Source organism: Aquarana catesbeiana, linkage group LG12, assembly GCF_042186555.1.
Source record: "Aquarana catesbeiana isolate 2022-GZ linkage group LG12, ASM4218655v1, whole genome shotgun sequence".
Lineage (NCBI taxonomy): Eukaryota > Metazoa > Chordata > Amphibia > Anura > Ranidae > Aquarana > Aquarana catesbeiana.
Window position 1 is genome coordinate 208,325,490 of NC_133335.1, and position 24,422 is coordinate 208,349,911.

The following is a 24,422-nucleotide window of genomic DNA, read 5'->3' on the forward strand; positions in this document are numbered from 1 at the left end:
GTGCTGCCTCTGGTTACAGAAAGTGCTGGAAAATCTCACTGATGGGGACAAAGACAGCAAAAAAAAAAAAAAAACCTCTTCATCACTCTGATAAACTAAAAAAAAATATAAAGTTAGACTTACACTTTAATTAAAACACTGATATAAAACATTTATAAATCACTACACAAGCCATTTTGCAATGTAATATCTAAAATGTAAATCATAATATTAAATGTTCACTTGCAATCATGGCAACACACGGGACATTCCATACTGTGCAGGGTACAACTCCAGAAATATCATTCCCCATCTATGCGATTGGCTGATTGCTGTATTTCAGCAGTTCTTTCATAAAGGAGCCAAATTTGTCGCCATAGCAGGCAGACCCTCCTTATAGCTCCCACTTTCTCCACCTTGAAGTTAGTGGCAAGGCCTGTCTTAGTATCTCCAGAACAAAAGCATGTAAAAGCTTGCACTAAAACTTGCTAAAAAATTAAGCTTGATATAACTGACCTTAGATATTTTTTCTTTACAAATTAACAGGGGAAAAAAAAAATGAACCAGTTCAACACTGGGCACTTTCTCCCCCTACCTGGCCAGGGTGTTTTTCAGCGTTTAGCGCTGTTACATTTGAATGACAATTGCGCGGTCATGCAAAACTGTACCCAAATGAAATATTTATAACTAGAGCTTTCTTTTGGTGGTATTTAATCACTACAGTTTTTTGTTTTTTTTTAGTCTTTGCTAAATAAATGAAGAGAGACGGAAAATGTTGGAAAAAAAAACAAGAAACCCTTCATTTCTGTGATAAGTGTTTATTATTTAGTCTGTAGGAAAGTTATAGAGTCCACAAACTATGATATATATACAGTATATATTTATCTGCAAATCAATCCTGATGTATCGATGCCCCGTTTGTCATAATTTTTGGCAGTGGCTTTTTTACAGTGATGAAAAACAAAACTAAAAGTACAGCACATTTTCATCAACTGACGAAAACTATGACGAAAATCAAATCAGTTTTCGTTAAGGAACGAAAACGGGATGTTAATGGCAAGATGGGACATTTACCCTCATGAACTACTGTATTTATCGGCGTATAACACAGTGCGTGCATGGGGGGCGTGGATCAGGCGGTCCGCCCTGGGTGCCACACATTGGGTGGGGTGGTGATCAAGCCAGCCGCCCCGCCTCTCCTGGCCCTTGGACAGCACTACCAACAAAGTCTAAAGTTGGGGAAAAAAAATCACTGCCAGCCCCTTCTCCTACTCCGCTCCTCCTGCTGTGTCACTGTCATTGTAAGCTGAAGCTTCTAAATACCTCAATAGCTTTGTTCTCGTTGGCCACTTTCCTCCTCCAAGTGTTGCTTTAGATTGCAGGAGAGCAGTCACATGACCATCCATCCGTCAGAGGAGAACAATCATGTGACCGGGTCCATGCAAGAACAAAGCTATTGAGGTATATTTAGAGACTTTGATTTACAATGAGAGTGACACAGTAGGAGCAGTGTATGAGAAAGGGCTGGCAGTGATTTATTCTTAACTTTAGAGTACGCTGGTAGTGCTGTCCCAGGAGACTGGTGGTGGGGCTGTGTATTGTGCTGGGTAGGGGGCTGTGTACTGTGCAGAGGGTAGGGGGCTGTGTACTGTGCACATTTGATTTTAATTGACTAAAATGATTTTATTTGACTAAAATGTACTGGATATTTTAGTCGACTAAAATACGATGACTAAAATGGGAGTAAAACACTTGCAGAAGACTAAAATTGGACTAAAACTAAAATGCCATTTTAGTCCTAAGACTTATGCCCTGTACACACGATCGGACACTGATCGGACATTGCGACAACAAAATCCTAGGATTTTTTCCGACGGATGTTGGCTCAAACTTGTCTTGGATACACAAGATCGCACAAAGTTTTCGGAAAATCCAAGCGACCTGAATGCGGTGACGTAAAACACGTACGTCGTGACTATAAACGGGGCAGTAGCCAATAGCTTTCGTCTCTTAATTCAGTCTGAGCATGCGTGGCACGTTGTGCGTCGGAATTGTCCACACACAGTCGGAATTTACGCGAACCGATTTTGTTGTCGGAAAATTTTATAGCCTGCTCTCAAACTTCGTGTGTCGGAAACTCTGATGGAAAAAGTCCGATGGAGCCCACACACGGTCGGAATTTCCGACAACAAGCTCCGATCGCACATATTCTGTCGGAAACTAAATCGAAATTTGCTGCCAAAATTTGAAAAAATAAACACTGGTGGCGAGTTTTTTGGGAGGTTGTAATTTTTTGGGGGAAAATTAAGAATTTTTTTTTTTTTTTACATACTGTCACCAATGCAGTACAGAGTTATCATATGTGGAAGTGATTAGGGATACTGACTGGTGACAGTATGTAAAAAAAATAAACATTTTTTTTTACTTTTTAAGATTTTTTTTTAACACACTCTGACCAGATCAATACCGTGTTACCATAGTAACCTTGTACTACTCTATGGAATTGATCAGGATTTTTAATTTTTTTTCCCCAATACTGAATACTGTAAAATTGAGGAATTATTAGTCATCTCTGCTAGTGAAATCTTTTTTTCCTTATTTTCTCATGCATGTATGGTGTGAGTGACGCCTAAAGGTTACCCCTATCCTAAAATTTTGATTAATTCCCAAAGTAGACCTGCTGATACAGTGGAATGAAACTTCATAAAAAAAAAAAAAAAAAAAAAAAAAACTGTTATGAGATAGATATTTCTGGCAGTAGAGGGATGCAGTCTCTTTGCCCCACCCTTTTTTTTTTGGTGCACACTAACACATGAGCAGTACAATGTACACTCTCTGCATCTGTAAGATGGCAGAAATTGGCCAGGTCCTGAACATAGTGTAACACTAACAATGTAACACAATGTAACCCCTGTCCTCGTCACTGGACAGCATAGAAGGAGGTGAGCGCATGCCATAATCTGCAAGTATGTTGTGAGTTTACTTCTGCTTTAACCAAAATCTTAGATACCTTATATTGGTCTATTACACTGATGACATTTGGAGGTTTAATTTTGTTTGGATTACAGTTCACAGACTGTATTAGCTGGAATAGTTTTTCTGAGATGCACGTCTACACTATATGTAAACCCTAAGGCTTAATTCACACCTGAGCAATCCGGATCCTAGGCAGAATCGGCCCACGATAACGTGAACTAACCCTTTAAGGCAGTATGGACTGGATTTAAATCACTAGTAAAAAGTCTTGATATAAATCATAGTTTTTAAAGAGCAACTGTCATCTCGGTCCCACAGCAGCTCCTCCTCTGACCCGCTGTTGACTCACCGACAGTCCCATTCACTTTAATGGGACGACTGGTGATGCGGCAGTGACACAACAAGGTGAGGGACGTGACGGCAGCAGGTGAGTGGATGCCCGCTAACAGGCGCTGCCATAAAGGATCTGAAATGACAGGTGCTCTTTAAATGTAAGGACTTATTCTTGTTGCTAGTTAGAATCTTTAATATTTGCAAACAAAATGAAGGTTTCCTATTTAGAATAATAAGCTGTCAAGTTAGTAAAACAGCGATATCAGAACCGATTCAATCATACAGTTTGTAGTGTACATAGATTTGCAAAACAATGAGATAAAGGAATATTCCTGAACTTTGGTTTATCTCATGGTTACTGTGAAATTGTGTGAATGCATCACTGCAGTGCATGTTATCTCAGCTTGCAGAGTTTGGATTCATTGAATGAGTTTACCAAGAATATAAATATTGCAGAATATACAGCCTCATGCTACATAACTAAGCTCCATTTCATGCTGAATAAACTAAGTTATTAATGTATCTTGAATAGAAAACTATCTTTAGATATATTTTTATTCCAAAAGCATTTTATTAAATTAAATTTGATAACTTAAAAAAAAATCGATTTAAATCAAAAAAATTCAGATTTAAATAATAAAAAAAAAAAATAACTTTTTTTTTTTTTTTTTTTAAATCATCAATTTTTATCCACCCTGCTTTAAGTTTTATAATGCTGATCACATACATACCAGTATGATCAATTACAACCACTACTTCAACGTTTGCATCACACCTTTCAAAAACAGAAGTGTTCAAGCTGTCATTTTACATGATTTCATAGGTTTGCATCATCACCCTGGTAGGAAAACATTGTGAATCTTTTTCATCAAATTAAACTTGAAATCTCACACCAGCCAACACCTGTGTTTTGTGGCAGCTGTGATGGAGGGGGAATGCTCTGACGCCAAGTATAACGGAGTCACAAGGTGGGCTTTTAAAGAGACCCTGTCATTTTGCCACTTGTAGGACAAATAACAGGGCCTCTTTAATTCCGGACATCCACAATCTGGGGGTTATTATTACATGTCTTGGGTGTACTTCGCAGAAAGAGGTATAAACACAACACACCATTGGAGTTGTTGCTTGAACATCCATGTAGAGCGGTCTGTGCTCCGACTCCTCCTCTGTAGACTTTCTATCACGCCAGTCTGGTGAAAAACAAAATGCCTCAATTAATTATACTCAGCAAATTGCATCGGCTTATGCAACGTTCATGGTGACGCCCAGTTCCGTCTGCTTTGGATTCATCAACTTGTTTACATAAAATATGTTAAGAGGAAAGGAGTTCTCAGAGAAGAAAGAGACACGCATAGGCGGCCATATACTGCCGACCTCCCTCGAAAAATGCTGATTGCCTGGCTGTCCTGCTGAGCTTCACTAAAAGCTAAAATGTAATGGATGTCACTGGACGAAGAGTAAGGCCCCTTTAATACAGATGTTCCAAACCGGTCCGCGTTGTCAGTTTTTTCAGGCGGACCCTATCGGAACCTCCATTCTTCTCTATGGAACGGCGGATGTCAGCGGACATGTGTCCGCTGACATCGGCCGCCATCTGACCGGTCTGCTAAGAACAGACGGACGGGGATGTTCCCCATGTGTCCGGCGGATAGGATGACATTTCTGTTTCCATCTGACCGGCCCATATAGAAAAGCGGGCTGTGTCTGAGCGGACACAGACCTGTCATCCGCCTGCTCAGCGGGGAGATCCCCATGTGAAAGGGGATTTCAGGGGGGAAATGTCCAACAGGGACAACTGTCAAAAAGATAAGTGTACTTTTAGTACCCTTTATCCCTTCACTAAAGCCCCCCCTTTCCCAACAGTCTCATGCATACTGTCCATTATCCCCTAGTAGAAGGAGGGTCCTTCTCCCGCAAACCCCCCCCCCACAGTGTAAGGAGGGCCCTTTTCCCACAAACCCCCCCCCCCCCAGTGTATGGAGGGTCCTTCTCCCACAAACCCCCCCCCCTGTGTACGGAGGGTCCTTCTCCCACAAACCCCCCCCCCACAGTGTAAGGAGGGCCCTTTTCCCACAAACCCCCCCCCCCAGTGTATGGAGGGCCCTTCTCCCACAAACCCCCCCCCACAGTGTAAGGAGGGCCCTTTTCCCACAAACCCCCCCCCCAGTGTATGGAGGGCCCTTCTCCCACAAACCCCCCCCCACAGTGTAAGGAGGGCCCTTTTCCCACAAACCCCCCCCCACAGTGTATGGAGGGCCCTTCTCCCACAAACCCCCCCCCCCCTGTGTACGGAGGGCTCTTCACCCACAGACCCTCCCCAGTGTACAGAGGGCTCTTCTCCCGCAGACCCTCCCCAGTGTACGGAGGGCTCTTCTCCCGCAGACCCTCCCCAGTGTACGGAGGGCTCTTCTCCCGCAGACCCTCCCCAGTGTACGGAGGGCTCTTCTCCCGCAGACCCTCCCCAGTGTACGGAGGGCTCTTCTCCCGCAGACCCTCCCCAGTGTACGGAGGGCTCTTCTCCCGCAGACCCTCCCCAGTGTACGGAGGGCTCTTCTCCCGCAGACCCCCCCCAGTGTACGGAGGGCTCTTCTCCCGCAGACCCCCCCCAGTGTACGGAGGGCTCTTCTCCCGCAGACCCCCCCCCCCCAGTGTACAGAGGGCTCTTCTCCCGCAGACCCTCCCCAGTGTACGGAGGGCTCTTCTCCCACAGACCCTCCCCAGTGTACGGAGGGCTCTTCTCCCGCAGACCCTCCCCAGTGTACGGAGGGCTCTTCTCCCGCAGACCCTCCCCAGTGTACGGAGGGCTCTTCTCCCGCAGACCCTCCCCAGTGTACGGAGGGCTCTTCTCCCGCAGACCCTCCCCAGTGTACGGAGGGCTCTTCTCCCGCAGACCCTCCCCAGTGTACGGAGGGCTCTTCTCCCGCAGACCCTCCCCAGTGTACGGAGGGCTCTTCTCCTGCAGACCCTCCCCAGTGTACGGAGGGCTCTTCTCCCGCAGACCCTCCCCAGTGTACGGAGGGCTCTTCTCCTGCAGACCCTCCCCAGTGTACGGAGGGCTCTTCTCCCGCAAACCCTCCCCAGTGTACGGAGGGCTCTTCTCCCGCAGACCCTCCCCAGTGTACGGAGGGCTCTTCTCCCACTGACTCCTGGAGGAATGGTGGGGCAGACAGAGTAATGGTGGGAGGTTGGACAAATAAGAAGGAATAGAGGGAGGCAGAAACAGATGAATTGGGGGGGACACAGACACTACATGGAGCTCCCCCTTCTGTCAGTCCCAGCTGTCAATCTCCTGTCTCCCCTCCCCCCGCACTATACACATCATTGCACCCTCCAGGCTGAGGCCTGGTCTGCTCTGAGTACCTGTCCTCTCTGCACGGCTGGCCCTGGCGGCCGGGACTCTCCCGCACCCCCCAGCCGCCAGCAAGCTCCGGATCGCCGCCCTGCACAGCATCTCGTCCACGGGTTGCCTGGCTCGTTGTGTAACAGGTGGGCGGAGACTCTGAGGAGACTTCCGGGGTGGGCGGGGCGTCTTCACGTCACCAGTGTGCTGCGGCCCAAATCGGAGAGGTGATCGGAGAGAGCGAAGCGGGCGTACACGGGGCTGTAAAGGTGAGACGCTGGATAGGGAGGACACAAAGTACTGGCTGGGGCTCAGGCTTGCCATGCTTCAATGTGGATGTACAATATACTTTAACGAAACTACAATATGAGGACGAATCTATCAGTGACAGATCTAAGGGAGATTGTTCAGTCTGCGGTCAGCCCTGGTCTAAACCTTCCCCCATAGAGGAGCTCTGTACTATGAGGCTGCCTCTGGAAATGCTCGCCTTCTGGCTGCTTCCGTTTTGATTGGGAACAAGCATGCCGCAAGTGAAGTCCGAGCTCCTGATCGGCATGCTTGTTCCTGGTCTCCGAATTGTTTGCTGCTATTGGAACTCCTTTAAAAAAAACCCTTTTTTTTTTTTTCTTTTTTTTTGTGGCCCATTGAGATTTCTCCTTTACTTCCGGTCTAATAGCCAAAACAGGAAGTGAGAGGAAATCCCTCCAGGGGGATCCCTGATTGTTGCCAAAACTAGTGTCCCCCATTGGAAGATTTGTATTCCTGTTCTGGGGACAACTTAAATATCTAATCCCTCTCCTAAGTTATAGATTAATGCAGAACTTTACCCATACCAACTTGATAAAAAAAAAAATAATTTTCTTTAGCAAGGGACATGCATTCCACATTAATAATTATGCTACCAAAATGAGTGTGTGCTGTATATTTCCTCCACCATTGCTGCTGTTTTTTCTTGCTGGAGGCTGCCAGTTTGCTGAAGCCCAGAGCCCCTGAACAGCAGTAAATCATAAAGTGGAGCTAAACCCATCGATTTAGCTAGGGATGCACCGATACCATATTTTTGTTTTGTTACAATGAGCACAAGTACTGATACTTTTTTTTTTTTTTTAGCACTTTTTCAATATGTGTGTGTATATGTATGTAAAAATATTCACTAACAAAGCAGACAAAAAGAAAGTTTTAATTGTTTATCGTTTATTAAATAGACTTGAACATAAGGGGAAAATAATAATTAAATGGAGGAGAATAGGGAGTTAATGAAGGCTGATTAGAGTAAATTAAGGAGGAAACATTTGTTCATCCCTTTTGATCTGCAGATGAAGAAACCGATACAAAAAGAAGCAATGTTTCTTTTTATTTTAGTGTTTCAGGGCTGAGCAATGTTGGTGATAAACATTGCCGGCTGCTTTTTTTTTTTTTTTTTTACAGCTCCAATTACCGGACTTATTTAACACAGGGGAGACCCACTGACAGCTCAAAGAGCCAAGCCTGAAAGTATCGGTTTCAGGTATCGGTACATTTGCACGAGTACCAATACTTGTGAAAATACTCGGTATCGGCACCGATACCAATACTAGTATTGGTGCAACCGTTAGATTTTCAAAAAAACAGTTACATTGCCGGAATGCTGTCACATTTGCTTGTGTCCTCCAAATTATCAAATGGCCGGTGTCATAACTGATCACATGTGCAGCATCATGGCACTCACAGATCGACTAGAAGAGAGAATCCTCCTAGAGTAACTGCCTGTCTCCTGGAATCTCCTCCATGCTCTTGAGACTGTGCTGGGAGACACAGCAAACCTTCTGGCAATGGCACATATTAATGTGCCATCCTGGAGGAGTTGGACTGCCTGTGCAACCTGTATAGCAGTGATGGCGAACCTTGGCACCCCAGATGTTTTGGAACTATATATCCCATGATGCTCAACTACTAGGGGTGCAACGGATCGTCGCCGATCCGTGATCCGTACGGATTAACCTCCACGGATCGGCAGATCCGCGGAGCACTCTGCGGCCTCGGCCATAGGAAAGGCCGCGGCTTCGGCCTAGCCCTGGAGCGGCGGCCATCTTGGTACACCCGGAAGCGGCCGCTGTCTCGTCAGGAAGTGACGTTTTGTCGCCGCCATCTTGCTACACCCCACACTCCTGCACAGTACAGTAATGATAGAGTGATCGTTTAAATGTGAAAATCAGAGGTGTTCTGTCACATTAGCAACCATGCAAGGTCAGCAGGTTTGCTGTTGCTTTTAAAATCTAACATCTAAACAGTCTGTCCGATCTACAAATACTGTATTTATGCATATAAGCTCGGTTTTGTGTTAAAAATAGCTTTTAAATCTAAAACTCCGGTGGGTGTAACAAGATTTGTGTGTGTGTGTGGTTTTTTTTTTTTTTTTTGCTGACCTGAAAATGATCCGATCCGTGACTCTGATCCGAGGATCGATCCGATCCGTGAGTTTTTTTGATCCGTTGCACCCCTATCAACTACACTGCAGGGTGCATAAGCATCATGGGAAATGTGGTTCCAAAACATCTGGGGTGGTAAGGTTCATCATCACTGCTCTCTAGGGTCCGGGTATGGCCTCATACTACCAGTAGAGGCATTGATCCTAGCCAAATGCAAAACTAGTGAGAAAAGATGAGTAGGGAAAAAATGTCAGTGGCCTCCACCTGTAAAACCATTCCTGTTTTGGAGGTCATCTCATTGTTGCCCATCTAGTGCACCTGTTACTTTCATTAACACCAAAGCAGATGAAACTGATTAACAACCCCCTTTGCTACTTAACTGACCAGATCAATAGCCCAGGAGTTTAATCGACTTGATGCTATACTCTGATTAATAAGTGTTCCTTTAATTTTTGCGTGTAAGTATGCATGTGTGTGTATATTAGATCTGCACGATTAATTGTTAAAGAATCGAGATTGCGATTCTACCCCCTCGCGATCTTAATGCAGCATTTCCGGTTCAATTTCAGTGCAGAGCGTTCTCTGCTCAAGCCTACTGCTGTCCAAAAAACAGGCAGCCTGCCAAGTTTATCACAACATGGCTTAAACGGAGCTAAAGAGAAACATTGTAACATTTTCTTTTTTTCAGATCAAAGGAATGAACTTCTGTCTGTAGATGAGGGCAGTTTAACCACTTACAGAGGAACTGCAGTCTGCTCACATAATTTGTAATAAAAACATTTTTTGCCATTCTGAAGCCTCGCTCCAACCACTTTGTATATTATTTTATATATACTGTGATTCTGTACTTGCCAAATATACTGCAGGAATCTCCCTCCACTGGGTCTGGCTGCAACCATTTTAACTGTGGGCAGCTGAAGCTGCTGCCTGTTCACTTCCTGGAGACACGGGACTTATGCCGCGTACACACGAGTGGAATTTCCGACAGAAAAAGTCCGCTGGGAGCTTTTCAGCGTATATTCCGACCGTGTGTATGCCCCATTGGACTTTTTACGTCGAAAATTCAGACGGACTTAGATAGAGAACATGTTCTATATTTTTCCAACGGGACAAATTACTATCGGAAAAACCGATCGTCTGTATGCTGTTCCGAGGCACCAAAAACGAGGCATGCTCTGAAGCAAGTACGAGACGGAAGCTATTGGCTACTGGTTATTGAACTTCCGTTTTCTAGTCCCGTCGTATGTGTTGTACGTGACCGCGTTCTGGACGGTCGGAATTTGGTGTGACTGTATGTATGCAAGACTGCTTGAGCGGAACTCCGTCGTAAAAAACCTTCAGAGTTTATTCCGACGGCAAAACCGGTCCTGTGTACAGGGCATAAGAGCTTTGAAGAGAGATAAGTAAACACTGCAGATAGATGTGTCCAGGTCAGATTTCATGAATTGGGTTTACAACCACTCTAAAGCTGATTTACTAAAGGAGTTGGCAATCTTCTCTCAAAAATGTGTGTAGAAGTTCACTTTCATTAATAAATTAGTGAAGATTCTCAGCTCCTTCAGTAAATCAGTGTCGTGGTTTCAGGCAATGCTGATCTGTCATACTTTGCACATGTTGATAAATATTAATAGGCTCGCTCTCTTGCAGATGCCGGTTTCTGTAGGTGGACCTTATGGGCAGTCACAACCCAGATGCTTTGACAAAATAAAGATGGGCTTCATGATGGGATGCACTGTGGGCATGGCAGCCGGAGCACTCTTTGGCACTTTCTCCTGTTTAAGGTGAGCAAACAAAAATGAATTCAACTGTTTTTTTTTGTTTAAGATGAGAGTCCACAAAAAGCAAATATTACCTTTGATGACTCTGGATTGCACAGCGGCTTTATTTAGAATATGGTGTCCAGTTCTGGGGACTTCTCAAACAGAAACAGTATTGATAGGTAGAGCTTATCCAGAGACCAGCAACACAAAGGTCTGAGAAATGAACCAACAGAAGAGGGTGGAGGGACGGAACCTGTATGACCTTCAGGAAAAAGGGGGCAAGATTGGAACCATCGAAAAAATGAAAGCGGTATTAAAACCAAAAAGATAATATACTGCAGCTTATAATCCTTGCATGTGGTAGCTACATTCTCTTTTACCTTTTTTTTTTTTTTTTTTTTTTTTTTTTTTTCCTGGTGATCGGACAGTAACACACTTCCTGTCTTAGGGCTGATTCACACCTCCAGATCCTTTCCGGATATGTTTCTGAATGTGCGTTTTTGTTATGCATTTCTGATGCTTTTTTTTTTTTTTATTTTTAAGCCTTCTGATTTAGGGCTGAAATAACTAATCAACATAATCTATTATGAAAATAGTTGTCAACTATTTTAACCGCTTCAGCCCCGGAAGATTTTACCCCCTTCCTGACCAGAGCACTTTTTGCGATTCGGCACTGCGACGCTTTAACTCACAATTGCACGGTCGTGCGACGTTGTACCCAAACAAAATTGACGTCCCTTTTTTTTTTTTTTTTTTTTTTTTTTTTTTTTTTTTTTTTTCCCCCACCAATAGAGCTTTCTTTTGGTGGGATTTGATCACCTATGCAGTTTTTATTTTTTGCGCTATACATAAAAAAAAAAGCGAAGTTTGGAAAAAATTCAATATTTTTTACTTTTGCTATAATAAATATCCCCCAAAAATATATTTAAAACATTTTTTTTTTCCTCAGTTTAGGCCGATATCTATTCTTCATATTTTTGTTTAAAAAAAAATCACAAAAAGCGTATATTGATTGGTTTGCGCAAAAGTTATCGCGTCTACAAAATAGGGGATAATTTTATGGCATTTTTAGTATAATTTTTTTTTTTTTTTTTTGGGGAGGGGGGGGGGGGCTTTTGACACATTTTTGGGACCATTGGCATTTATACTGCGATGGGTGCTATAAAAATGCATTGATTACTGTAAAAATGTCTCTGGCAGGGAAGGGGTTAACACTAGGTGGGTTCAAGGGGTTAATTGTGTTCCCTAGTGTGTGTTTAAGGGGGAGGGGACTGTGTAGGGGAGATGACAGATCGCCGTTCATACTCTGTATGAACAGACGATCCAGTCTCTTCTCCCCTCAGAAAACCGGAAACTGTGTGTTTACACACACAGATCCCGGTTCTCGGTGTGCCCCAAGCCATCGCGGGACCCCGGCGGTGAGCCGGGCACCCGCATCAGCTCTGGGCGAGCAGCGGGCACGTGCGCCCCTAGTGGCCACAGGGCGCAGCGACATTACATAACGTCGTTTCGCCCAGCCGTGCCATTCTGCCACAGTAAAACTGCGGCGACTGGTAGGCAAATGGTTAATATTCGATTAGTTGGCCTGCATACAGAATGCATTATTTGTTTTACATATCATAAAATACAGTGCAACTCAGGACACCATTCATACATGTCAGTATACTCAGTGCAGCACACATACAGCTCAGTACACCGTCCATACATTTCAGTAAATGCCTGAGAGCTTGTGAATGTGAGGAGCAATGCCTCATGGGACATGTAGTCCCAGGCAGGAGAAGGAAGTGAGAGATTCTAAAGGCAGAAGTTCTTTCACCTTGCTATAAGGGCACTCTATACTATACTTTGTGGCTTACGATAGGGCACTCTGAAGGCAGGAGGAGCCAGAAGCGCGAATGGGGAGGCCAGAAAAGGAGAATCGGGGCTGCTCTGTGCAAAAATCTTGTACAGAGCAGGTAACCATGACATGTATGTTGAAAAATTAAAATTGTTGTTTTTTTTTTTTTTTTTTAAAGTCCAACGTTTACAATCACTTTAACCACTTCCCATCTGGGCCAATTCTGGCACTTTGCCCCTACATGTAAAAATCATCATCCATCTTTTTTTTTTTTTTTTTTTTTTTTAAATATATGGCCTTGACATTTGCAGAAACACCACAGTACACTGGATGTCTTCAGTGAGTGATCACTTCTGTGCAATGACGTTCCTTTTTTAATAAAATGAAATGGCATACTATACCATGATGGCTATCCATATGTCTTTATGATCACTGAACAGAGCAAGAGATACTAATACATTGCTTGGTAAGGCTGCTATTGGACCCATCACAAACGGATTGATTATCCTTAATGAACCAAAGGCGTTTATACTTATTACATCTGGTGAGTGGCCATTGCATGAGGTGGTGGTGAAGTCACGATAAGTGGTGAATTAGGAGCACAATATACTGAAAAGGAACGTCATAGCACAGAAGTGATCACTCACTGAAGACATCCAGTGTACTGTGTTGTTTTTTTTTTTTTTTTTTTTTTTTTTTTTTGCACTATGCAGTACATATGCATGTTGATATGTGTTATTTTGTTAGTAATATTGGCACATTGTTTAGTAGTAATTTTTTAAATAGCTTTTGGTAGCACCTACGTCATTGCACAGAAGTAATTACCCACTGAGGACATCTAGTGGGCTGTAGTGTTTCTGCACATGCTGAGCACATTTTTTGCAGCAAGTATTATATATCAGTGATGGCGAACCTATGGCACGCGTGCCACAGCTGGCACGTCAAGCCCTCTCTGTCGGCGCGGCAGGGGATTCCCCCTGCCAGGCAGTCACTTGCACTGGCATTGCAGGCAGGGAGGAGCTGGCTCTCTTCCTTGCATCAGTGCCAGTGACGTTGGCAGGGGGGTGGGCAGCCAGTCATCTTCTTCCCTGCGCACTGTTTAGGAGGGGTGTAAAAATGTTTCCTCCACCGTCCCGACTGTTCTGTAGTTTATTGCTCCCCGGACCCCTACACCTCTGGTAAGGCATTCGTGGATTACTTTCTACAGGCACCAAATTCAAACTCCCCCTGCTCCAGGACGACTTTGGTTCAGTCTGTCCTAGTGCAGCCTGTGGAAAGCAGAGGGGGAGGGGCGGTGCTCGGAGCAGATCGCCCATGAGGGAGATATGTAATGGCTGCTAACTGACATCCTGTTGGCGGGATATGGAGGAGCAGCTGGATGGTGGGGATTCCTACAATACTGCCCGGGGAGTGCTGGACGATGAGGCCATGGAAAGGTAAGGAGGAGGATGGATCCTCCGATCTACATTGTACTGTGTGGGGGGATGTTAGTAGTGCAGGAAGCATGTGTCAGGTAGGTGAGTGTAATGTCAGGTTAGGTGAGTGTAATGGTCAGGTAGGTCAGTATGTTGCACAGTGCATTCTGCATTCTTTTTGGTCCCTGAGGGATTATCAGTCCCATCCTCTGCACAGAGATGCTGGCAGGTTTAATTCTATGTTGGCACTTTGAAAGAAATTAGTTGGTTTTGCGTCGCGGTTTGGGCACTCGGGCTCAAAAAGGTTCGCCATCACTGTTATATATGAATGTTGATATGTGATATTTCATGGTCACTAACATTGGCACATTGCACATTTTTTAATATTTGTCATTTTTTTAGCACTAGCACTTTAAATAGTTTTTTTGGAATATTATTTTGTCACTAGTAAACACTAAGTGGACAGTATATTTTTGACACAATTTTGATACAGAAAAGCACGCTACATAGGATAGATATGCTATTTTTGCATATTTCAGCAGTGGTATCATACACAGTAGTTAGCGCAATCCACTTTTATATTAAATACAAGAGAACCAGTTCCATTGGCAGCCATACATGCCCACGCCATGACACTACCACCATGCTTCACTGATGAGGTGGTATGCTTTGGATCATGAGCAGTTCCTTTCCTTCTCCATACTCTTCTCTTCCCATCACTCTGGTACAAGTTGATCTTGGTCTCATCTGTCCATAGGATGTTGTTCCAGAACTGTGAAGGCTTTTTTAGATGTTGTTTGGCAAACTCTAATCTGGCCTTCCTGTTTTTGAGGCTCACCAATGGTTTACATCTTGTGGTGAACCCTCTGTATTCACTCTGGTGAAGTCTTCTCTTGATTGTTGACTTTCACACACATACACCTACCTCCTGGAGAGGTTCTTGATCTGGCCAACTGTTGTGAAGGGTGTTTTCTTCACCAGGGAAAGAATTCTTCGGTCATCCACCACAGTTGTTTTCCGTGGTCTTCCGGGTCTTTTGGTGTTGCTGAGCTCACCAGTGCGTTCTTTCTTTTTAAGGATGTTCCAAACAGTTGATTTGGCCACCTAATTTTTTTTTGCTATCTCTGATGGGTTTGTTTTGTTTTTTCAGCCTAATGATGGCTTGCTTCACTGATAGTGACAGCTCTTTGGATCTCATATTGAGAGTTGACAGCAACAGATTCCAAATGCAAATGGCACACTTGAAATGATCTCTGGACCTTTTATCTGCTCCTAGTAAATGGGATAATGAGGGAATAACACACACCTGGCCATGGAACAGCTGAGCAGCGAATTGTCCCATTACTTTTGGTCCCTTAAAAAGTGGGAGGCACATATACAAACTGTTGTAATTCCTACACCGTTCACCTGATTTGGATGTAAATACCCGCAAATTAAAGCTGAAAGTCTGCAGTTAAAGCACATCTTGTTTGTTTCATTTCAAATCCATTGTGGTGGTGTATAGAGCCAAAAAGATTAGAATTGTGTTGATGTCCCAATATTTATGGACCTGACTGTACATCCGTTTTTGGTTGTGACAAAACGTGGAATGTTTTCATGAGGTATGAATACTTTTTCAAGGCACTGTCTCAGTAAGAGTAGCAAAGTTGTGTGTATCAGGCACATTGCGTTTAATAGATGTCACCTTTCTTTCTTTTCCAGATATGGAATGAGAGGGCGAGAACTTATTGGCGGCATTGGAAAGACCATGATGCAAAGCGGTGGCACCTTTGGGACATTTATGGCCATTGGAATGGGGATTCGGTGTTAAATTGTGTTTATTAATTGCTGCATTATTGACCTATAAAAGATTTCACAGAGCTCGTCCACAGTGTCTTCATCAATGTTTAGGTAGATGTCATTCTGTAAAGCTGTCCACATAGCCCTTTTATTGCTATGTTCATTTGGATTCAATTACATTATGAATTCCCTTTATAGAATTATACCGTACATGTGTCTCATTTGAGAGCTTTCCTTTCAAATGTACACTACTATGACTTTGCCTTCTATACTTTTAACAAAGAACAATAAAACATTTTTTTCCAATTAGATGTTGCTAGCGTGTTTTTATTTATTTGTTTTAAATTGAGTTTCTGCCCAATGATAGAGTCCCCTATTTCATGTGACTGGTTTGCCTGCTATCTAAGGTAGGTTTGGAGTGAACTACAGCCTTGAGGAAAGGAGGGAGATAATTGAAACCTCCACCAAAAAGTAACAAGAGTAAAAATGAATAGCTGGAATAACAAAACCCAGCTTTTACTGCAATGCTCACCTTCAATACAGAGATTTTACCCACAGTACTTTTTTTTTTTTTTCTTCTCCCGCTAGATGCCTTGTCATTGATGGCCAGTATCCTTCAACCCACTTCCTGTGAGCCCAGATGATCCGATGATCCTAGACCTGCCCCAACCTGTAATTAGACAGCACAGATGAGCTAGTCTTTGTCGCTGCTGTCTTCTCCTATCAGCATGCTCCTTGTTGGCGCATCAATTGATTGGCTTCTCGTACTGCTATTCCTCTCACCCTCCAGCCCTGCTGGTATAGAGAATGCAGAAGGCTGATACAAAGTCAAATTTTGACAGGTCAAATGGCTAGGCGCTCCTGGATTTTATTTATTTTTAATTTTAACAGAACTTTTTATTTAGTTCTTTTGTGCTCTGCCAGTTTGAGTTGCTGTGGTTGATAAATTTTTTTTTTTTTTTTTGCATTACACAGCAGCAACATAGCCATGGAGCGGCCATACTGCTGCTATTTACATGACCCTCGCAATGTCTAAAACACTATGAATTCCAGGAACTGTGTACAAAGCCGATCATAGCAGCTATGTACCTTTTGGGATTGCAGTGATTTTTCATAGAGAGACCAATCACAGCTGTACACAGTGTAGTGTTTGCATGTGAGTTCTCCCCCTTCCTCTTACAATAGGGGAAGGGAAGAAAGAAAAGTCATTCATTACAGTGGAACCTTGGATTTACGAGCATAATTCATTCCAGGAGAATGCTTGTGATCCAAAGCACTCGCATATCAAAGCAAGTTTCCCCATAGAAGTCAATGGAAACGAAGATAATTTGTTCCACATTGACTTCTATTGCATGCAATACTGCATGTGGCCAGAGGTTGGGGGGGGGGGGGGGGGGGGGGGCCATGGAGCCTTGGAAATACTCGGACAGCTCAGCTGAACTTGGAAACCCTCGAACTGAGTATTTGTGAGTGATTCGGAGTATTTCCGAACCGTTCCGAGTGTAACCGGCGCCCCCGCATCTCTGGGCAAATGTGGTGCTGCACACCCCATTGGCTTGAATCCTGCTCGTTAACCGCGTTACTCGTAAACCAAGGTTCCACTGTAATTCAAAAATCATAGCACAGATCTAGGGTTGCAACTAACTATTATTTTCTATTAGCTGGCCGATTTTATTGTTTCGATTAATCAGATAAAAACCTCCAAAGTTTGGTGTATAATTTAGTCAATATGAAAAAAAAAAAAAAAAACAATTTTACTTTTAAATTTCTATAAGCAGTGGTAAATCTAAATAACCAACTTTATGGTTAGGGAATAATAATATCTAGTATAGATAATGAAACTCAAAAAAAAAACCTTATAGTGTACCTCCTTTTTAAATCCTTACACCAGCGTTTCTGTGGAAACCGAGAAGCTTTGCCCATCTGTATAAGGTAACACGTCACCATGTTTTTGGTCCAGTCCACTAAGATGAGTACTCAAACCGCTGTTCAACGATCTTCGCAGCCACTCTTGTGCAGAAACTTGACCATCCATTATCAGACTTCTAGTCATTTTTGAATATTGAAAATGTTTTGTAGCTTAGGGGAAAAAAAAATGCTTTTCTTAAAGCTGAACCCCAAGCAAAGACCTAACTATACAGTTGGAGTGCATACTAGTACTGTTTACCTACCAAAGGATTTGTATTCCTTCCATTGATTCCTGAAATTTACATAGTACCACCAACCTGGAGACCTTTGCTCTACTGCAGTTAAAGTGGATTGCCCTGCTCTTTGAGTAAAATTTGCATGCAGCTCTGCTGGTTTCCTTTAAATAAATATATTTAGGCCCCTTTCACACGATCGGACCATTCAGGTCTGCTTGTCAGTTTTGACGGCGGACCTGAACGGGCGCTCCATGTTAGTCTATGGAGCGGCAGATGTCAGCGGAGACATGTCCGCTGACATCCGACCTGGTCCGTTCCGCTAAAAGCAGACGGATGGCCCTACGTCCAGGTCCGTCGCTATCGGATCGGGTGAGATCTGATGAAAACGGACATGCTGTCCGTTTTTGTCCAATCCCTCCATAGGCGGCAGCGGCGCCTGCCAAGCCCCTCCCCGCTCAGTGAGCAGAGAGGGACCTGTCATCTGCCGCCTCAGCGGAGAACAACGGACTGATCTCCCGCTGAGCCGGAGGACCAAGGCGGGCTCCGTGGGAAAGAGGCCTTACATTTCTGGGGACATCCCGAAATTTGTGATTTTTTTTATATACTTTCACTTTCAATGATAATGGTAAACAGGACAAATAGAGAGGGTGAATCACCCTAATGGGAAAACAGACTACAATTAAAAAAAAAAAAAAAAAAAAAAAAAAAAAAACAGCAGGTGTTCTAACCTATCTCAACTCTATCCAAAAGTTTGCCTTTAGTTGTAATTTTATGGAAAATCTTTAACCTTCACAATATTAAAAAAAAAAAAAGGTCAAACTGAGGGGCAACACCACAAACAAATGCCAACAGGCCTAAGAAAACTGGGGACTGCCTGGAATGCAAAGAGCTGCCTGAAGTAGGCAGATAAGACCAGAACACCCACTAGCTAGAACCTAGGCTCCATTCACACCTGAGCGTAGCGATTTACTAGTGTTTTTCTGGCATTGTTTAAAAAGCGTTTTTGCAGCTTTTTAAAAGCCGTTTTAGAAGTGTATTACAAGGGTTTTTGTTTAGCCAATAGAAAGCACTAGGGGGGGGGGGATAGAGGAAATTAGGGGTGGAGAGCTGCTATTTGAGCAGAAAACACTGGCAAAATGCTCAAGTCAGGCGTTTCTTTTGAAGTCTATGGGGCCAAAAATACTTGTAATCTGCCAAAAAAGAAGATCATGTACCATTTTGAACGACAGACATTTTGCTTCAGGCGACAGAACACTCATATGTGAACAGGGGCCAGTGAAATGAATGGGATTGTGCTTGTTGAGCATTTTAGAGTTACAAGCTTCAAGCAGAAAATCGCTCAAGTGTGAACGGGGCCTTGAAGAACATGTGAACAGCAACAAGAAGTTCTCACGGATCTAGTAGTGTGTGCCATGGCAGGCTGGAACCCAATCCTTGACACAACGAGCTTGAATGATGGTCTGTCTAAGCCACTTAGAGATGGTGGAACGAGAAGCCAGACCACCCTTCCAGGGTTCATCCAGGATGACACAAAGTGAATGTCTTTCTGAAAGCAGTGCCTAAGAGACACACACATCCCAGCCAGGGCCGTTGATAAGAGAGTACCACCAGTCCCCCTGTACAGGGCCGGGCAGCAGAAGAAAGGGGACCCTAAAGAGGAGGGGCCATCTGGACCCTGTAGAGCAGGCAAGGCAGATGTTTCAGGGGAGAAAACTGCAATAATCTGGGTGTACTGATCCCACAGATCCATCACAGCATCCACTGTTTCCCGCCAGGGGATTCCTAACATCCTTGACTCTAAAGCCACCAAGCCAATGATGACCTGGTCACTAGCATTAACCAAATCAGCACGTCCAAAGACAGGATTGACTTGTTCCATGACGACAGAATGTTACGTTGCAGATATCTGAAGTGAAAATGGGCAAAGGGAACTGATGCTAGGCTACCATTAGCCCCAAGACTCTCATGCAGAAGTGGAAAGTCACAGTGCTTCTGGGCAGTAGAATTTAAACCTGTGACCACAGAATCTGAATTTTTCTTCTCTGTGGAAGGAAAACTCTGTCGTGAGACGTGTCAAAGACCACACCGAGATCGAGTCTGTTCCAGGTGTGATTTCTAAAGGTTCAGTATCCACAAGAATTACTAACGCCTGGACAGTTACATTGCCTTCACCACAAGGGGAATACCATGAAAACTCAACAGGGCTAACACTGGAGCCAGCACCTTGGTGAATACTTGAGGTGTAGTGGGGAGGTTAAAGAGGAGGGCCAGTCTGATAGTGTAAGGGCCCTACAGCAAAGATGAGGGATATGCAAAGATGATGCACTGGAAAGATGGGCATAAGCATCTTTGATTTCCACAGTAGCCAGAAAGTCTTCCTGGTGGAGTGAGGCAATTACAAATCTGGTGATTTCACCTGGTAAATTGGACTCAAATGTAAATGTTCAGAACCTTGAGATCCAAGATGGGATGAATGCCCCCTTTAGGTTTTTGGAACAATGAACAGGTTGGAGTACAACCCCTAGAATCATTCTATCACAGGGTCAGACCTGAGGGGACTCAAAAGATCTGCTAGCCTGTGAGGAAACACAAAGATTGGAAGTAAGGAAGAGGAGGTGGCAGGGAGCAAAACCTGAGTTTGTAGGCCTGGCATACCCCTGCACAAAAGCATTTGGAATACAAGCTGTCCAAGCACTCACAAGAGTCAACAGATGTCCTGTCCCTCTCACTATGAGAAGTAGGGGCACAGGAAGACTGGTCTGAGGATTAAGGAAACCTGGAATGCCAGATTTTGCAACTCCATAGTCTGCTCCTTAGGCTTCTTCTGTTGGGGACGGTAAGTACTTTTGTCATGGGTAGCACCTTTGATAATGTTTTTAAGAGCTGGTCTGAAGAGACTTCCATCAAAGGCCATGCGGATCAAACAATTCTTGCATGAGTCTTTCGCGGTCCTGCACTTTAGCCAAAGTGCCCTAGGCATATGGCTCGACATGAGGCACATGCAAAGATGAAACAGGAAGCTTACAGCAAACCGTCACAGCTAAAATGTAATGCTATGGCCATCTGCTACACACAAGGCCGTCTTTAATGTTTGGCAAAAGGGGCAGTTGCCCTGGTCCCAAAGCAGCTGCTCCTTTTAGCCTGCAAATTGCAGTCCCATAATAACACTGCAGAGCGCACCAGGTACATCGGTGTATTTCCTGGCCAGCACAGAGGTTGTGGGGCCAGGAGCTCCACCTTTGCTCTGACCCCACCCCATGCAGCCTGTATGCTTGGAGCTGAGAACGGAGTGGGAGCGCAGAGAGCCTGACCTCTAAAAACACTGTCCCTGGACCTCCAAGAGTTCCTCCCCGGACCTCTGAAAGCAGGTGGTGAGCCCAGCTGGCCAGATAGGTCCTTCTTCCCATAGAGTGCTTGTGGACTGTTATCCTTTCCCTGACTTGTTTACTAACAGTATAGCTGTACATTCCTGGTAGAATTTTAAAATGATTAGCTAATCATCTCCTATACTAGATCCGTCTCTGGTTATCTCCTGTACTAAATCCACAGTCTCTGGTTAGCTCCTGTATTAGATCCGGTCTCTGGTTGATCTCAGTACTAGATTCGCAGTCTCTAGTTGGCTCCTGTTCTAGATCCAGTCTCTGGCTACCTCCTGTACTAAATCTGCAGTCTCTTGTAGCATGTGTGCAGTCTCTGACCATTCTCTACTGCAGTACATCTATCAGTGAGCAGTAATGATGTGCAGTAACCTCTAGCAACCAGTCAGTGAGCGGTAATATGCTGTAACCTCTTGCAACCAATCCTTGTGGCAAAAGAGAGGAAGCACCTGAGTACCATATAAAGGCTCTAGCCCATTGATGGCGAACCTTGGAACCCCAAATGTTTTGGAACTACTTTTCCCATGATGCTCAACTACACTGTAGAGTGCATGAGCATCATGGGGAACGTAGTTCCAAAACATCTGGGATGCCATGGTTTGCCATCACTGCTCCAGGCCAAAGTGGCAGTAAAGTGTGCAACCAGTGATGTATCACCCGTTGCTACAAATGCCAAGGTGAGCACCCATGCAGGATACTCTGCCCAAAGGAGCATTATGTATCGTCCCCACAGCGAGGGGGGTCTGGCTCCCAAGGTTGTGCCTTCATACATTTCTTCTAATGCAGCATAGAAGCCAGTGAGGGCTTAAAGAATTGAAAGATGAAATAGAAAAAACAACTAAACTAGTTAAGCCAAGGGAAATTCTCTGTGAAAGAGGTCCATCACCTTCAGTCACTAGCACAAAACTGAGTGGGATAGGGTTATAGAGGAGGCATTCGGGGGGTGTCCTCTAAAGCGCTGGCCAGCAACTTGTCGATTGCAGGCGATGCATTAGCGTCCCTGCTTTGCTGATCCTTAAGTGCGAGTCCCCCAGGGCAGTGCAGCGAAGCAATGAGAGCTTCAGTATCTTCGTGAATCAAAGGCGTCTGTCAACTGAAAACTTTCAGACAGGACAGCTCAGGCATGTGCATGCACACATCTGAGCACACCTGACCTTTGCCCTTGAGTGTACTGCACTGATCCAACAGCTTTCCTCTCCAGCCTATCCAAGGTGCTTGTGTGCAACATGTGGAATGGACGAGAGAGGCAGGTCTGTGAAGGATCAATGTACCAGAGCAGGTAGATGTGCCACAGCAGCTACCCTGCATCAGGAGATACAGCCTGTGCCTTCCTCCCCTGTACATTACTCTGCTGACCTCCGTAGGCTACCCTAAAAAAAAAAAAAAAAAAAAAAAAAAAACAAAAACCTATACTGGCCACAACTCAGAAAACAGACAGGCCTGAAACCAGTCGAGTGTGTGAGCCTGCAGGTCCAGTTCTGCCTTCACGATGGACTCCAAAATTAGGCTTATGGGGGTAACCAATTACTCCCCAGACATATGGGGGGGGGGTGGTGGAATAGATGTGAAAAGCAGTTTCTCGCTGATGCAAACTATTAAAGTAGGCTACATTTTATATTTTTACAGAGACACTTGTTTTATTATATTTCATAATGTCATTATTACATTAGATTGCTAGTAAAAAAGATAAAAGGGGGGCACAGCACCCCAGTGATCTTTGATTTCTCCCATGTTGGCCAGGTAGATATCCACCTCGCAAAGATTGCCTACCTGATCGGCTCCCCTCCTTCTCCCACCGAGCCATTCACAAAGCACAGCGTACTTTACACATGCATAGTTTCCCTCAACAGAGATAGTGGCAGCAGCCGAAAAATCTGCTTGGGTAAAGACACCGCTGGATTTGTGGAATAAAAAAGTCAGCATCTACAGTATTTGTAAGCTGCTGGACCTTTTTTTTTTTTTTTCTGAAGGAGCCTGGAGTTCTGCTTAAAGGATGATGCGTGCTTTAAAATGAGAGGTCTACCTTATTGTAATCTTGACACGTGCCTCCATATTTGTCATTACATACAAACATTTGTAGATAAGCCACTATTAGTCACTGTTGAGATATCAGCCATATAGCAGGGCATGATTTTCAAAAGGTCACCCACTTCACAGGCCTGAGGCAGGGAGGCGTCTAAGCTATATTGCTTATCTAATAGAACAAGTTAGGTCACTAACATGGATATGGAAGACTGGAGGGAAAAAAATCCAGGCACACACCAGAGACTATCATGTGTTGCTGGGCACAGGCTGCTCACGTTTTGCCCAAAAGGGGCTTAATGTACAGCGGAGACAAATATGGTACAGCATTGTGCGCAGTCTACTCCAATTTTGTGTGGCATAGAGTTAAATAGGAATGCATGAATACTTATTCAAATATGCTTTGATGTAAACTTTGATTGCTGTACCATATCTGACTATACAGTATAGTATGGCAGAGGCATCTGAATAGAGAGAACAAAAACATTTGAAATATTTTGGCATGTTAAGAATTAAAAAGCATTTTAACCCCCTTCCAGTACTTGAATCACTTGGTCTCATTGCAATACAGACTGTCATTGCTGCAAAGCATGGTCAGACAGTTTGTCCCCGCTAACACTATCCAATGCAGGTAGCAAGAGAGACAAGAGTGATAGCACTGGTCTCCGCCAGCATGTTAAAAAGAACAATAAACCCGTGCAGTGAAACTGGAAATCTGTTGGAATTTATGGAACTGCTGCCACCCAACAAGCAGTCACCCTAAATGGGGACAGCTGAATTGGTTAGTGTGGTAGAAGGGTCTGGCGCTGTTCCTTTAATTGGATAATAATTCCCTGCCTGTGTATTTGTATGTCTCTAGTTCAGACACAAGGCCTGCAAGGGTAAATTCTTAAATATAAGCAAGTCGTGCATATATCAAATAAAAATTGTACAGTTTTAAACAAGCTTTAAATATATCAAAACCTATATAAAAAGTAAGCAGGCTATAAACATCTAAATACAATAATGGTGTTATCAAATCCCATGCCTGGTGTTGCTGATATATATTTCAA

At 44.0% G+C, this 24,422-nt stretch overlaps 2 protein-coding genes across 2 annotated transcripts in view; one reads left to right on the forward strand and one right to left on the reverse strand.

Annotated features, from left to right (window-relative positions):
- NFS1 (NFS1 cysteine desulfurase) overlaps nucleotides 1–6,967 on the reverse strand; it is a 36,653-nt gene extending 29,686 nt beyond the window's left edge. Inside the window, exons 1-2 of the mRNA XM_073606569.1 lie at nucleotides 6,649–6,967; nucleotides 4,399–4,478 (exon numbers count right to left, since the gene is read on the reverse strand). Coding sequence (XP_073462670.1) covers nucleotides 4,399–4,478; nucleotides 6,649–6,952 — 384 coding nt within the window. The 5' untranslated portion in view covers nucleotides 6,953–6,967. The remainder of the gene's footprint in view (nucleotides 1–4,398; nucleotides 4,479–6,648) is intronic.
- On the forward strand, nucleotides 6,747–16,136 carry ROMO1 (reactive oxygen species modulator 1). Its single transcript, XM_073606570.1, has 3 exons — nucleotides 6,747–6,897; nucleotides 10,684–10,817; nucleotides 15,750–16,136. The coding sequence occupies exons 2-3, from the start codon at nucleotides 10,684–10,686 to the stop codon at nucleotides 15,856–15,858; spliced, it is 243 nt and encodes an 80-aa protein (XP_073462671.1). The 5' UTR covers nucleotides 6,747–6,897; the 3' UTR covers nucleotides 15,859–16,136.
- The last annotated feature ends 8,286 nt before the right edge of the window (nucleotides 16,137–24,422 follow it).

Excerpts from the sequence above, each read along its gene's own strand:
- ROMO1 (XM_073606570.1), top strand. The coding sequence starts at position 10,684 with ATGCCGGTTTCTGTAGGTGGACCTTATGGGCAGTCACAACCCAGATGC. Across the intron at positions 10,818-15,749 it reads GGCACTTTCTCCTGTTTAAG|ATATGGAATGAGAGGGCGAG; the intron begins GTGAGCAAACAA and ends TTTCTTTTCCAG.